General features: G+C 39.0%; 1 protein-coding gene across 1 annotated transcript in view; it reads right to left on the bottom strand.

The window, feature by feature from the left end:
* Nucleotides 1–5,170: 5,170 nt before the first annotated feature.
* The window catches only part of LOC139478225 (voltage-gated purine nucleotide uniporter SLC17A9-like), a 36,439-nt gene continuing 24,296 nt past the window's right edge, over nt 5,171–17,313 (bottom strand). Inside the window, exons 8-11 of the mRNA XM_071260625.1 lie at nt 11,618–11,705; nt 10,066–10,272; nt 8,273–8,302; nt 5,171–7,460 (exon numbers count right to left, since the gene is read on the bottom strand). Coding sequence (XP_071116726.1) covers nt 7,321–7,460; nt 8,273–8,302; nt 10,066–10,272; nt 11,618–11,705 — 465 coding nt within the window. The 3' untranslated portion in view covers nt 5,171–7,320. The remainder of the gene's footprint in view (nt 7,461–8,272; nt 8,303–10,065; nt 10,273–11,617; nt 11,706–17,313) is intronic.

Below are 17,313 nucleotides of genomic sequence, written 5' to 3'. Positions count from 1 at the left end.
TTTTGTTTGTTTGAATCCAATGTTCAATGTTTAGGCATCATTCGAGAGCACAGTTTTATGGAAAAGCTTGAAAATTAGTGTGTTGAATGAAAAAAAAGGCAAAATCCACGATTTTTCTGCAACTCGTAAGTTATAGTTTCTGCAAATATTCACGGAATCACAGAACTCTCTGGGACCGCAATACACTGCAAAGCAGCCCAATGTATAATACATGGGTAATGGCGAAATCCATGAAGTATTGACAGTGGAGAACAGCTTTCTACCTTGATTCCGTCACAGCTTGTGTGGGTTAGTCTGTCACACTGCTGTTCCCTATAACCTGGTGAACTGATGGATGAGAATACAACAGACTGTTAAGCCCTTCTTATGTTTTATTTCGTCTTCCAGAGGGTATCATAAATAAAGCATGTACACACCATATCTAAAGGTAACATTCGTGCAGTGCGCACCAAGTATGTACACGTTACTATACACAACCTGTATTACAATATAACCTGAAAAACTATAACAATACTGATGGAAGAAAAAAAGGGAACAGTAAAGCTACAGAAAGTATACAGCTATATAAACCGGTATATGTACATTCATATTAACCAAATATGACATCAAGCATGGTCATCTTCAGGTACAGGTTGTCATGGCAACAAATGCTTCCTGTGGCTAAGTTCCTTTATTTATTTCCATCAGTATATGTCCATAACTATTAAGGCTTTTTATCTCTATTCCATAACTAACTTTATCTATACCTAGAATGGCAAGACAAGAAATTGAGATTTCTTTAGCTATATTACATGTAATGCAAGTGATTTGTGCAAAAATACACTAATATAATACTTCAGTGATTACCCCGCAGTTCAACTGAATCCGCGGTATCGTGAAGGGCTTTGTCGCCACAGTAATATCCCTGTGCCCACACCCACATCTTATTCATCTTGTATTACATCTATGTACTTTGTGATTTCATTAACAATAACAGTATAATAATCAAGAGTCCAAACAATGATTTGTGTATGACTTAAATTGTCATCACCCTCTTCGAAAGAACTGAAAGAAACCAAAATACTGCTGGAGGATAGAAGGTAAAAAAAAAATAAAAAAAATAAAAAAAACCATAACATCATGAAGTCTTTGAAAGGCATTTAGAAGTGATACAAAAAGGAAGAGAATTTATGGATGTCAACTTCTTTATTATGAGGAACGCAACATTTCGGAGTACCAGTATATACTTACTCCGTCTTCTGGTGAATGATAATGAAGGAGTAAGCATATACTCTGAAACGTTGTGTCTGTCATAATAAAGAAGTTGACTTTGAGCACAGAATAAAAACACTCGTATAATAAATAGTTGCGCCATAATGAAGATATATATTCCTCCCAGATATATCAACATTTTCTATATCATAAACAAACTTTGGGCTAAAAAACTGATTTTGTAAGTCCCAATGTATGCTAGTGAGTAAGTGAGTGAGTGAGTTGGGTTTAACGCCGCTTTTAACAGTATTCCAGTTATATCACGGTGTGTCAGCCTCATGTGGGAGGAAAGCCCGAAGTGACGTTTACCACATCGGTGAAACCAACGAGCACGGGTATGGTGCAGACAAACCTAGAAACATAATCGGGGCGAACCGGGATTCGAACCCACAATCATAGATTTCTGGCGTGCCCAAGGGACGCAAGTCTGCACAGCGAATCGCAGCGCCTTAGACGACTGGGCCACCCGTGCCCCCCAATGTATGCTAGAGTTCACCAATCCTGATATACACATTGAACTTAAATGCCAGTTACCATGATTCATTGGCATTAATGGTCCCTTTCATCAACCACTGACCAAGTCCTATATCATAACACAGGCTAAGATTGTTTTGTGCAAGCGAGTCCAGAAATATTGGTAACATCTTGTGAGTGTCCACTGGTGAATATAAGAAATAACTAAAATGTAAAGGAATGATGTGCTTGGGGCGATAAATATATGGGACATCGTCACTGGATGAAGATGACACATGACCTTCCTCCTCTTTGAAACATCCCATGCTCCTAAGATGAGGTGGTGCAGGACATGATATGATCTGAATCGTGATACCTGGCCCACAATACCATGTGTCATGAGTGAGTGACTTGGGTTTAGTGCTGTGTTCCAGTTATATCACAGTGTGTCAGTTTAAAGTGGGAGTAAAGCCCAAAGTGATGCAGGTCTTAGACGTTTAACACTTGCTTGCTTAAAGGATGTAGCTATCCACAGCAAACTGCGGCGCCTTAGACGACTGGGCCATCCGTGTGTCATGAGACACTACACACAGTAAATAACACACTCACACAGTGTCACCTTGATCACGACATGCAGGATGCGTAAGTGAACATATCGACCGTAATCTTTAACTTATTCCTTCAAGGCTAATGAATATATTACATTCACAAAATGAACTTTCAAAACTCAAAAAAAATTTTGATAATGGAAGAAGACTTCCTGAATAGATGATATATTACTCTTACAGGATATCAGATGACATACAAAATAAATTGCAAATATAATGTCAGTGAAAAATAGATTAATTTGTATATATTGCAACAAGAATGCCTCTACATAATTAGATAATACTATATGATAATAAATTTAAGTCAATGAGAATAATTTGATTTCATTACAATAAGCTAAAAACAACATTCATAAAATATTCTGTGACAAAATATACCATATTCATTTGTTCAATACTTTTAAGTAGAATAAAAGTCTAGATCCCAGTGAAACATTTGGTGAAGAGAATGGCCATCTTGTACATTGTTGTATGCAGCAAGCCAAGCGGGGTGAAATACCCAATCAGTGTTTGGTTTTGGTTTGATCACATGCATTTTAGGGTTAAAACTAGAAAAGATATTAGTAAGTGGCTTGAAATGCAGTGTGAGAAACCAGTCCACCTGCAGCTGCGACTGCTGAGATCAGTGAACAGTTCAACCCGTTACACCACACTCGATGGTCCGGTCACTCTGAGCATGCTGAGCAAAAGCCACATTAAAGTTGTCATCCATAATATTCCTTGTCATTGCTTTACAGGTTAAGTTGTTATCCAGAACATCCCTTGTCACTGCTAAACAGATTACATTTTCACATTTGCAAAATTTACACTAAACAAAGAATTTATGAAAGTTGTTCTTAAAGAGAAAAATTAAAAATTATTCATGGCTAGCACACCTTCCCACACTCAAACTAAAAAAATCTTCCTGACACCGAATCTATCTCATGATAATTGTTTGGTGGATCTAATATTTATATATAAAATCATATATATACAAATTGTAACTTTGACATATACCATCAATCATACTTAACAGAGAAAGTCAAAATGACCCTTTCAAAGATATCCATAATCAAACAATGCCCCATTGTGAGTCACAACTCTATTAACTGTCTAACCAAATATGCTAAGATTACAAAACTTTCAAACATACAAATAAAACATTTGTTCCCTACTTAACAGGAGCTGTTGCACAAAGCCATACAACTGTCGTAGTCAATGTTAAAGAAAGGAAGCTTTATGCAACGGGCCCCTGGTAGTAAATAGGTGCTCCATGGGAGCAAGTTGCATCCAATGGGACACAACATTCTATCTGTTGCACAAAGCCATACAACTGTCGTAGTCAATGTTAAAGAAAGGAAGCTTTATGCAAAGGGGCCCCTGGTAGTATATAGGTGCTCCATGGGAGCAAGTTGCATCCAATGGGACACAACATTCCATCTGTTGCACAAGGCGATACGATTGCAAGCTTTATGCAACGAGCCCCTTGTAGTAAATAGGTGCTTCATGGGAGCAAGTTGCATCCAATGGGACACAACATTCTATCTAATGCACAAAGCGATACGACTGTCGTAGTCAATGTTATAGAAGGAAAGCTTTGTGCAACAGGCCCCTGGTAGTATATATCACATTTAAGTAAGTTGGTTTAATGCTGTTATTTCAGTATTTATTTCAGTATTTCAGTTATATTACATACGTTAGCTGCATTGAGAATGTCAGTCCAAAGTGGGCCAGAGGTTCAGATCGACAGAGTTGCATCAGCAATCACTGTCTGTTTGTTGTTAAACGTCGCAAGTAGCAATTTTCCACCTATATGAATGTGGTCTGTAAATAATCAAGTCGGGACCAGACAATCCAGTGGTCGACATCATGAGCATCAATCACGCAATTGTGATAAGATGACAAGCAATCAACCAAGTCACCGAGTCTGACCACCCAATCCATTTAATCGCCTCTTACAACAAGCATGGGTTGCTGGAGCCTTTATTCTCACCCTGATTCCCCACAAGTACCATCAAACGATGAACCCAGAAACAAGATTAATAGACCGAGGAATATAACTGGGACAGCATTGCAACCTGAACCCAAGGGAACCCAAGAAGCCCCATACTATTGACTAGAATAGCTGTAGTTCCTCTTGTCCACTGATGACATGGCTAGCTGAATAATATTTCTGACACAGGAGTCACAAAATTCTAGGTGAGACTTTAAAGGTTGATATTCCAACTAAAAAACTATATACCAAACACATCTGTATAAACCATGTTGTAGACAGGCAGTTAAAATATCGTCCTAGATACTCAAGATTTAACACAAAGTGAAACAGTTTGAATTATAACCACAATTATCACCAATTACTAAGTTCCACATAGTGGAAAGCTAAGGTTTTCTTACTCCAATCCCAAACCAACCTTTATTCCATAACATTTCCCCATAAAGCTTCAAGAAAGAAGGAAATGGTTTTTCGGGCATTGGCATATCACTATATTTCCTGCGTCATTTGAGTCAGATTTTGTTATCCACAAAATGAACACAAACGGCACTGATATTGCATTAAAGAGCTGAATTCAATGTGTGCCAATTTGTGTTTGTTGGTATTATATGTTGGAAATAAAAAAAAGTGTTGCACTTCAGTTTTTTTTTGATAAATTATTTGAAAAAGTTGTACCTCTTTACTTTCGAGAAAATTGGCCATAATTTTTTTTTCCTGATTTAGCCTTAATGTTATTCTACTGAAGCTAGAAATAGATAAGTGATATTGTCCTACCCTTCCAATGTTAAAAATACCCTTAACGGTCACCAGGTAGAAATGATTTTATGGATAGCAACTTCTTTAATACTGTAAAAAGCGACGTTTCAATATAGATCCTTATACCGTTGTCAAGCAAGACTGAATAAGGGAAATAGTATATTTTCCTATGAACTGCATCATCCTCCCATTTATGGGAAAAGCCTCCCACATCATCAGCCGCCTCCTCAAACAGCAAACCAACATCGACACCCACTTCACAACATCAACTGGGACAACGTCCAAATCCTCTCCAACTCCATGATTTCACTAAAAGAAAACTAACAGAAGCAGTCCACATTCGTCGCCACAAGACATCAAACAACAGAGATCAAGGCTATTTCATCCCATCCGCCTACTATGAACTCATCAAGCAATAATCACCTATTCTGTTTAACTGGCTTCATGTACCATTGGCTTCCCCCAATGTGTTCTCTGCCCATCGTGTTGTGACAGTATTATCCTTTTGTTGTCAACACCTACCTATGTTATCCCACTCATGTATGCAATTGTTGTTACTGTTAATCCTCCACCTACTATATATATTCTGTACTATGTCCCTCATTCAGTCTTGCTTGACAACGGTGTAAGGATCTACACCGAAATGTCGCTTTTTACAGTAATAAAGAAGTTGTTATCCATAAAATTGTGTCTATCTTGCCACACGTCAACCTTTAAGTAATGCCTATCAAACAATTCATACAATTTAAAGGGTCACGTCTACTCATTTAAATAGCATCAAGATTATCTCACTAGAAATAGACAAATGAATTTTCATGGCATAAACGACCATTCCAGGTGTATGAGATTCCTATGATTAAGCTGTCGTGATGTTGATGTGGATATTGTCAAATGCAATTTACAGATATTGCTTAAATTGGAAAACATTGTTTCGTAGAATGGCATGTAAGAAATGGAAATGTTCATAACACTCCCAAGTACTCCCTTGTCATGATACAACAAAACTCATAGTGAACTCAAGACTCACCGATCAGTCTTACACCCTTATTATTAAAAATACTTGAAAAATGAGTTGCATCATTACACCATGAAAGCATACTGACAATGTTCGAATTCATGAAAGCTTTCAAATGTATCAATCATATCACATTTATAACACATTTATAAACATACTTCATACACAAAGATCATCAATGACTGTATTTTCCTAATACACCTCTTCAAAGTTAAAACTTTTGTTAGATCTGATGCAGACAGGAACGACTTGGATCTTGGTTGTCCAAGTTCTACTCATGAACTGAGGCTCTCAGTTTAAGCAGAGACCATATAATAGATGGTTTATTATATGGTCTCTGGTTTAATATGTACATGGCTTCATGGTATATGCGGTTGCGTTCATCAGTATACACACTTATCAATAACGTACAAATCAAATAATAATATTGACTTTGACTTTCATTCTCACTTTGCAAAATGTACACATACAGAATTATGGCCTCTCGTATTACCAGTCATACATAGCTGTTACACACACTTCATCACATAACTACCATTCACACACAACTCTCATCACTCTCTCAACAGGAGTTGCCTCCCTCCTCACAAGCCTGTCTCAAGCTCCTCACAGCAATGGCCCGTTTGCGGAGCTCTCTGTACTACCAATATGTTAAAAAACAAGTGATGACTGCCGTGACGCCTTGTATCATTACCTCTGCTGAATTATTTTCTTTGTCAATTTGAATTTCTGTTTCATTTCAACAATCATGTAATTGGTACCGTAAGAATGTAAGGAGGAAGTTGGTTGATTTTCCATTCTTCGGCAATCTCAAACAAATCTGATTAAACAAAAGAAAAGGTAAATTCATCTGGTAAATATGGTCACAATTCACTATGATGGCATTCCCAAAGACAAAAGTATAAACGTTACTACATTTGGGGTTAGAGAGTAAATTTCCAGATTCTTGTAATGGCTGAGCCCACACTGGTGGCAGCGATGTTACCGAGAGTGTAACGAAGGCATCATGCGCTGGGAAGGAGCCTGTCTGTTGTCTGTTCCAAATACACATTATGGGCTAGAGGACATCAAAGCCAAGAGTTTTGCGCAGAGTTCCCTCCCTTGGCATGGGGCATGGTCTCCAGTGGCTAGTAATCTGGTCAAACTTGACCAGCAAGGACTGTGTTTATGAGAGAACAGTTATCTCCCTTGTATAGAAGCACCTATTCAGAGCAGTTATATCCCCTGGTTCAATGTTGGTTGCAGTCTCCATGTGCTGGGCATGTCTATATGATTTTCTTTCCTGTACCAAAGAGGGTGTAGACTATCAGTCCGAATATACAGACCAAAGCAGTTTGATTGAACACAGCACTCCAGCTCTTTGTCACTTCTAGAATATGACCCGCCATATATACTCCTATGAAACCTGAAATTACAAACAATATATAATGGAAAACTTGTGGGTAGAAGGTCTGAGACAGCAATGACACATCTCTTTGGTCTGGTTGTTGTTTACGCCAGCCATATGGCAGATGCCCATCCATCTGGATCTGACTTCAAGATCAGAATTGTTGAAAGAAAACCAGCTTGAGGAAGAAAACTAGCTCAATTGTAATTATTTTAGTGAGTGAAGCAAGAGTTGTGCTACAGCGATATTATAGCATGTCGGCCTGATGATTTTCAATACCAGATATGCCAGTGGTTAAAAGCATGAGTACACAGTCACACAATCTGCCAGGTCAAACACTGCATCATCTGCGAACTTTCATCTCTAGTGCTAAATCCAAGTCAAATTCTGTTCAGTCTAGTGAGTGAGCGAATGAGTGAGTATGGTTTTGCGCCACTTTTAGCAATATTCCAGCAATATCACGGCGGAGGACACCAGAAATGGGCTTCACAAGTTGTACCCATGTGGTGAATCGGACCCGGGCCTTTGGCGTGATGGACGAACCACAAGGCTACCCCACTGCCCCTGTTTGGTCTAGCAAGTTCAGCATATTATAACACTAAAATCTGAAGAAAAGATGCCAAGAGCAAAGTTCAGATGGTAGACTTATTTTTGTTTTGGCTCAGACTGCACCAGCTGTTTCTTACCGCAAGCATGGCTGCTTGGGACATATTGCAGAATCCAAACAGGACATAATCATGGATGGTATGCAATGGCAATGGATTCTAAAATATCAGATTTTACACTTCTCAGAACTGTTGCCCGGGTTACTAAGAGATAAAGTTTCTTACCTGGAATGGCTCCCGCCATGTTCATTATACCTGTAAAAGAAGAGTGTTATATTCATATTGATTTGTTACAGGGAAGTAGGTCAACCTTGAGGGTTGAACACAGAGACTTGAACAGCATCTTAATTAGGGCTGGCTAAAAAGATTGATAATTGGAATTATTGTCGATGAGAAGAAATATTAACGATTATGGATATGAAATTGTTGTCATCAATTTACCAAAACAGACTTGTTATTGTCAATAATGTCAATTGTCTAAGACGGAAAGCAATTGTTTTTATTATATCGAAAATGTCCACAAAGTAATCTATGCATAAATGTGTCACTGCTCACCAGTTGTGTGAAATATGTTGATTTCTTTGCACATTTGTTTTAAGATACTTCTTTGATATATATATATATCTATCGATAATTGATTGATATTTAGTCAGTGATTATCGAACTCCATAATCTGTATCAATAGCCAGCCTTAATCTCAATACGGACATTCAGTTACAGCTCGGTACAGTTATGGGTTTGAGTACATCAGCACTGATCGAGATACGCATACACAGATGTCTAATCGGAATAAAGAGGAACCAGTATAGGGCTGGCTACTTATACAGATCATAGCGATCGATAATAGCTAACAAAATATCAATCAATCATTGATAAATAATAGAAAAGGAACTTAAAGGAAATATGCATGAGAGTCCTGAAAGAAATCAACATATTTCATGCCACTGGTGTGCAGTGACACAATTATGTATGGATTACTTTGTGCACATTTCAGACATAACAAAAACAGTTGCTTCCCGTTTTCGACAATTGACAGTACTGACAGTAACAAGTCTGTTGGTAAATATTAACTTTAATCATTCACAATAGTCTATGTAAGTTAGTATGGATGACAACAGTTTTATATTGATAATCCCTTATATATATAATATAACATTCTAATTGTCGATCTTTTCAGCCAGCCCTAGTCACCAGCTAACCATGTAAAATGTACAGTAACACATTTTTAACAAATATGCTTGACTTACTTGCCGTAGAAGAGTATGTACTGTGTCGGGTGTTCCATTTGAGTGAGTGAGTGAGTTGGGTTTAACGCCGCTTTTAACAGTATTCCAGTTATATCACTGCGTGTCAGCTTAATGTGGGAGGAAAGCCCGAAGTGATGCAGGTCTCAGACGTTTACCACTTCGGCGAAACCAACAAGCACGGGTATGGTGCTGACAAACCTAGAAACATAATCGGGGCGAACCGGGATTTGAACCCACAATCATAGGTTTCTGGCGTGCCCAAGGGACGCAACTCTGCACAGCGAATCGCGGCGCCTTAGACAACTGGCCCACCTGTGCCCCCTGTTCCATTTGAATAAACTATGCATTGTCAAACAATAGGCATCACTGCATATGATCTACTGCTTTTTGATATGCTTCTAGATATTCCTATTGCTGAAAAGCACCCCAATAAAACAAAACTAATTTTATGTTTTGAAATAAACTGATAAGTATAGAAAAATTCAGAAATAGCCAATTTATCAATGAAAAACAAACATGCTGAAACAGAGCCAGACACTGATGTTTTCTTAGAATAAAGATTCATGTATGGATAATTCACCATTTACTAAGAAAATCTCAAGGTCAAATTTTCAAAATACATATTTGTTCTTTCTTAGTCAGTCTCAATAAAATCAACTAAAAAATATATGACTGTATTGAAAAAAACATTTTCGAATCTTTTCGAAATTGCAAATAAAAGGCAAGGTAATCAAAAGCTGCAGGCAGCGAGGAACAAGAGAGGGCACCTACCAAAAACTGATCCTGCATGTTTTGGAGCGATGTCCTGTGGATTGACGAGGATGCCGCTGTTGTGGAAGCCGCAGCAGCAGACAGAGAGGGCCATGCAGGTGAGCGCCGCCTCATATGAAGTGGTGTAAGTGATGATGACGAGGAACAGTGCTGTGCCGCCCAGGGCGATGAACTGCATCAGTTTCCTCACAAACGTCACAGAGTACCCTGTAGACACAGTGAGTGACTGATTGGGTTTCATGATGTTATTAACAATATATCTTTGATATCATGTGTCAGCTCAAAAGATGAGGAGAAACTTCTGAAGTGATGCCAGTCTCTTATGTGTACCATTTTGGTAAAACCCACAAGCATCAATTTTAGTGCTGACAAACCAAGAAACAAAATCAGGGCTAATCTAGCATTTGAACCCACAATCATAGGATTCTGGCACGCCTAAGGGACACAACTCTGCACATCGGACACTGATGAGTTGAGGTAAAGCCTTACAGTCTACTCATGCAATAATTTAATGCAATGAACAATATAAGCCAAATATTCTCTATTCATACCCTTGTTGTAGAGCTAGTCCTACTTGAACAAGACAAAAATGGTCACTATGTTTACATTTTCTGTCAGTTTATTCAGTTCAAATTTGAAGAAAAACCGAAGCATTAAGAACTGGTTCAGAATTGCAGCCCTCAAATCATGCAAATGCTAACAGTCAATAAGGTCTACCATTTGATTCTTACTTGTCTCCCCCCCCTACTATTTACTTGTCTCGGGCTAGCAGACAAGCATGAATTTCTAAGGCTGCCCATGCCGTCTGGCTTTGCTGACACACATTCAACCGAGTAACTGAGTGAATGAGTGAGTTGGGTTTAACGCCGCTTTTAACAGTATTCCAGTTATATCACGGCGTGTCAGCTTAATGTGGGAGGAAAGCCCGAAGTGGTGCAGGTCTCAGACGTTTACCACTTTGGTGAAACCCCCGAGCATGGGTATGGTGCTGACAAACCTAGAAACATAATCGGGGCGAACTGGGATTTGAACCCACAATCATAGGTTTCTGGCGTGCGAATCGCGGCGCCTTAGACGACTGGGCCACCAGTGCCCCCACTGAGTAACTGAGCCTGACCATCTGGGCCCCATCACACAAAGCTATCTTAGCACTATGATGATCGTAAGCCTTTGTTAAAGTATGGGAGTTATGATCAGCTTAGAGCTAAGATCCCTTTGTGGAACAGTGCCCTGATCAAGTTTATCTGCCTCAAGCATGATCACATTGTGTGAAGAGATGCAGCACCTCAGAGATGACACACATCACACATGTGGTAACTCGGTGGTGAAAAGTCTGCCTCAGAGTTGCATGACACCGGTTCCATCCAAATAGAATGTATCCAGTTGAAGAATGGGTACCAGGAAGGACCAATTGGTGATTGACTGATGACATTTAAAATGGTCTTAGATAACCGGATTGTAACAGGTGCTTGTTTGGAGCAACTGTACTCATCACTATAACCACCATCATCATCATAACCATAACCATTGCTTACTGATGCCAGACACTCACCTGAGGAAATCATCTTGTCTGCCAGGTAGCCACTGAATATAGAGCTTGGAATTGTCACTACCCAGGGCACAACATTGAACACCCAACCCTGAAACACAAACTGCCATTAATCCACAGGGACATAGATGTAACATACAAGTCAAAGTAATAATTATAATATATATTTTTGTCTTAGAGCAACAATTTCAAACATCATGGACAAAGAATCACAGAAATTATATCTCCAACATATAAGTAATCTGGTTTTGCGTTTCTCGAACTCATTCTGTAGACATGCAGTGAGGCCCTGTGGCCGCAGATGCCCCTTTTAATTCTAATTCAAGGTTACAGAAACTTTAGCAGTTAGAATATTATATCCTTGTGATCACGCTTAAAATTAAAATTAAAATTAAAATTAAAATTAAAATTAAAATTAAAATCAAAATCAAAATCAAAATTAAAATTAAAATTAAAATTAGAAATACCCCAAAACTTACAATAACATTTAAAAAACTAGGGCATGTCATTGAGTGAGTGAGTATGGTTTTACGTCGCTTTTAGCAATATTCCAGCAATATCACAGTGGGGGTCACCAGAAATGGGCTTCACACATTGTACCCATGTCGGAAATCGAACCCAGGTCTTTGGTGTGCCTAGCGAATGCTTTAACCACTTAGCTACCTGACCCCCCCCCCAATGTACACTGAAGTAGATAGTGTTACACATCTGAGTGGAACGAAACTCTCAGCCTAATCAACTTCCATAGCCAAGTATGATACATAAAAAAATACCAAGAATGTTATGTCACTACACATACTTACTACTACACATCAACTTTCACAAATATATATGCAGATACGGCTATTTATGACATTGCATAAAATGAAAATTCAAAATGGCTGCCTAGACGGCCATGTTGAAAAATTTAAAATCAGTGAACAGGTATTACAGGCAAAATTTCAACTTGTGGTTTCAAAGAAGAAATCAATAAAGCTTATGGTACACAATCTGCTATGACATTTGCTTGCAAGAACCTTTGGTTCAAGTAAGCTAGACATCCTGGAGAACCAGCAAACAATATAATTCAAAGTACAGTCTGCATGCATGATAAACACCCATAACCAGGGAACAGACACAGTCAGGGCTACTGTCTTAATGTGGTGCAGGTAGTAACTACAGCTGTATGATCACAAGCAGGAGGAGACAGTTATCAGGCTGCATTCAAGGGAAGCAGAAAGAAACTGTATGGACTCTAGCAATGAAGTAACTGATCATGAGGATGAGATACTTAGTTGCATTCCCATGGGGCGAGAACTGATTCTCACAAACTGCATGTCGTAAACGGCAACTTTGTGGATCGGGTATTCAGGCTCCATGACTTAGTTGATTGCATTTCATTGTGACCTGTGAAGATCCGGGGTAGAATAGATCTTCAGCAACCCATGCTTGCTGTAAAAGCAACTATGCTTTTCATAAAAGCCGACTAACGGGATAGGTTGGTCAGGCTCGCTGACTTGGTTCATGCATGTCATCTTATCATGATTGCGTGGATCGATGCTCATGAATTCAATCACTGGATTGTCTAGTCCAGACTCGATTATTAATAGACCGCCATCATGTAGCTGGAATATTGCTGTGTGCGGTGTTAAACAACAAACAAACAAAGCGTGTCATCGTACCCCAATGGTGTTGGATGATGCTCATAATATCAATCACTGGTTCTTTTGGGCCACACTTGATTATTTACATGTTGCTCACATATAGTTGGAATAGTGCAAGAAGGATCAAACCAAATAGTGGAATAAAATATGACTAACACAATATTGAGACGACAATTTAACGATGCTTAGCGCGCATAGGTAGTATTTACACAGAATTTGAACAATCAAAAACATTGAAGAGGATATTGGTCTATTGTACTATCATTTTTGGAAAATGATTATTCTGATTCATCATTCACGAAAAATTTCCATAATATATGAGCAACTGCCATTTCTGACTCGACCATTGTTGCCGATTTGAAAACATTTGATTACCGGTATCTATTATTCATATGGTAATCCATTTCGCATATCAACTGACTTGAAGGCTTGAGTGCAAAGCTTGTTGAGTAACCTGTAATGCTGTGTCATATGACATCCCCAAAAGTCTTACACATCTACAAAAAAGAGACCTCATATCTTGACAAGAACCATAGTGAGTGAGTAAACATGGTTATATGCTGCTTTTAACAATATTGTGGGGACACCAGAAATGGGCTTCAAGCATTGTACCAATGTGGGGAATCAAACCTGGGTCTTCGGCGTGAAAAGCAAAAGCTTTGACTACTAGGCTACCCCACCGTCCTGACAAGAACCATAAAATGAATTAATGAAATATCAAACTTCTAAAGACTCTCAATACAAATTCATTTTGGGAATTTCAAAGACTACAACTGAACTTGACATACAAGCAAAGGGGTTGAAAATTGAATCCTCAATTTACCCCTGCAACATTGAGTTAACCCATGCCGTTTACCCACTTGTAGAAGCATGCATACAGGCAGCAGGAGGGGAGACTACCGGTAGTCTTCATAAACCTTCAGGATCATTCCAAGCCAGGGACACAGTAATATACCTAGTGACATTGATAAGGTCACTGTAGATCGGTTTATCATCAAAATGTACCTTGGGTACAAAATGGTATTTCGAGTTGTACCTAGATTTTCGTTTCCCTATTGTTTTGTACCCAGACCATGTTTGGAAATCTTGCAATAGTCTATGTCGTAAATGTACCCATAACTGGTTTACAGCATTCAACAACATGGTCGCTCCTTCTTCCGCCATAATTCCCAAATAACTTTTTGTGTATTTACATAGAATACCAATGTTATCCCGAGTTGATTCCGCTAGAAAGAGATTTGAGATTAAGTCCATCAATGGCCTTGTGCAAAGAGTTATCTCCCCTAAAACCATACAGTGGGTAGATGTCATCCTGCTAAATGAGAACAAAAAACTGGATACACTTAGATATCGACTGGGTACAAAATGATATGGCAATTAAAGTCTAGGTACAAACTCAATATAAATCGTCTTGTACACAGGGAACATTTCGACAGTAAACCAATCGAGAGGGACCCTATCAGACAGCCCTAGTGACAGTGTGAGAAGATACAAGTAGGAAGCAACTCCACAAACACCTTCTTCTATTACACTTCAGTTCTCACCTTGCCTGATGGAAAATTGTCATGGAAGTAAGTTGGTGCCCAGAATAGAAGGATTTGAAATGACAGTGAATGGCAAAAGTGTCCAACTAACAAAGCCCTGAAATAATACAAACGTACGGCTTACTGTTAGAACAGTGATAGGAAAGTCCTTGGATTCCCTGGTATTTTAGTTCCATGCTGTTTCTAATGAGTCAGTGTCGATTTATCTAACTTATCAAGAATAATATGAACCAACCTATTGTTTTTTTGTGAACAGCAAATGACATGTTACCATGGTTACAGCTGGTACCACTTGTATTTGTCGTTGACTACAGCTAGTCTACTGGCTCCTTGCTGTCCGAAGAATGGGGTTTGTGCAACTAGCTTCTGAAGGTGAGAACCTTGTCTAGGATGAGTGAGTTTGGGTTTAATGCTGTTTTGATAACTACCAAGTTCATATCATATAACTGACTGAGTATGGTTTTAGGCCGCTTTTAGCAATATTCCAGCAATATCACGGCAGGGGACACCAGAAATGGGCTTCACACATTGTACCCATGTCGGGAATCGAACCCGGGTCTTCGGCGTGACGAGCGAACGCTTTAACCACTAGGCTACCCGACCGCCCTCATATCATATAAAATAGTTCAAGTTTACTGTGGGAGGAAATCCTATATTGATGCATCCTCTATATCTCCAGGGCTAGCACTTCGTTAAGCCTACATTATCCCCTGGATCCATTCCCGTGGTTCTCGCAATCTCAAATTACCCGCCCTTGATTTCCATTTGGCAATTTGATTGGCTACACTACTAGGTCTAATGTACCAATCAGAATGCGAGCTACAAACCAGCCTGCTGGGTTGGCCAGTCCCATTGATTATAATCAAGTTTGCAAAAAATTAAACATTGAAAAACTGACTGACATGCGAAAAAACCCTCCAAAATCTTTTTGATGAAAAGGATGTGTTCATGTCCATTAAAACTGGCCGTGGCTTTGGTTTCTAGGTAATACAAGTTACCTCCTTTATCCTGTCCCTTATGTTGACGTTTGTTTGGTCGGTAAAATGTTAATGAAAATCAAGGGCAGGTAATTTGCGATGGCAAGGACCATGGGAATGGATCCAGTTAGTGTAGGTTTACCAAAATGCAAGCCTGGAGATATAGAGGATGATACTGATGCTGGCGGTAAATGTTTACCAATGTGATGAGAGGTTGGATGGGGACAGCCAGGGATCATATACATGTATAGGTCGGATATGGAATTTGAACCTATTTCATGTGGATCCTGGCACAGTCAAGGGATGCAACTCTGCAAAGTGAATGTTAGTAGCTTCGACCCCTGGGCTTTAAATAGCACACAATGTGACCTCGCAGGTCTTTGGTTGGATAATCCATCACAAGTCGCACATTTCCATTCAATCACTCAGGCAAAACTAAGTCTAAAAGGGTTAGTCAGTTTAGCAGGGGAAACAAGTTTTACTAAAGTTTGTATGTTATTTAATCAGCAATATTCCAGCTATATGATGGAGGCCTGTAAACACTCAAGTCAGCACCAGACATTCCAGTGGTTGCTATTGTGAGTAACAATCCACGCCACCGGGGTACAATGATGTGCAATCAACCAAGTCACAGAGGCTGAACACCCAATCCATTTGGTCGGCTCTTACGACCAGCATAGGTTGCTGGGGATCAGGGTGCTGGTGTGCAAACATACCTTAACATAGACTTACGACAGTCTTGGCGCTTAGCTGTTTCGTACAACAGCACCCAGGTTTACTCAGGATCTTACTAAAGTTTATCATTATTTTGTCCAAAATTGGGATTTTATATAAATTCTGATTTTTTTTCAAATTCAAGAGTACATGTTTTGTAGCAATATATTTTCAGATTGCATCTAATGCAAAAATATGAAACTTAGCATTAAAACCTCTTCTTCTATACTGGTCTTGTTATCAGCAAAATACAGGTTACTTCTACATGCTCTACACACCCATAGAATTACTTACATGTTTTAAATTTTAACATGAATTGGGAATTTTTAATTAGAATCCCTATTGCCAGACATACTGAGCGGTCAAAGCCTATCAATGAAAAAAGTCGGAAGACAAAATATTCATGGAATCCAAGGATGCAATGATATCTGGTCAGCTTCCCAAATCCTTACCTTCGCAGAAGGGAAATTATCATGGAAGTAAGTTGGCATCCAAAATAAAAGGATTTGAAATATCAGTGCTGAAGAAAAATGCCCTGCCAACATTGCCCTGAAACCAAAACAAACGTCAGAACAATGGTCGCAGCTACAAAGGGAGGTAATGTCGTCAGCCATGACAGGTTAGAGTACAACATGCATGCAGACAGCACTTTGAATGATCTACAGTAAACCAGGCAGGAAGGAATTAGTCCCATGATCTTGTATTCCATGTACCAACAACATCACACTTCAACATCTGTCTAAGTATTTCTATGAATTTCAACATTAATCAGTTGTGACGTGCGCGGAGACATCTGTCCGTCGTGTGAAGTTGTGGCACAT

This window comes from Haliotis cracherodii, unplaced genomic scaffold, assembly GCF_022045235.1.
Source record: "Haliotis cracherodii isolate W230 unplaced genomic scaffold, xgHalCrac1.p SCAF_4, whole genome shotgun sequence".
Taxonomy (NCBI): domain Eukaryota; kingdom Metazoa; phylum Mollusca; class Gastropoda; order Lepetellida; family Haliotidae; genus Haliotis; species Haliotis cracherodii.
The sequence above is the reverse complement of the archived record's forward strand: the minus strand, read 5'-3'. Positions and strand labels throughout refer to the sequence as shown.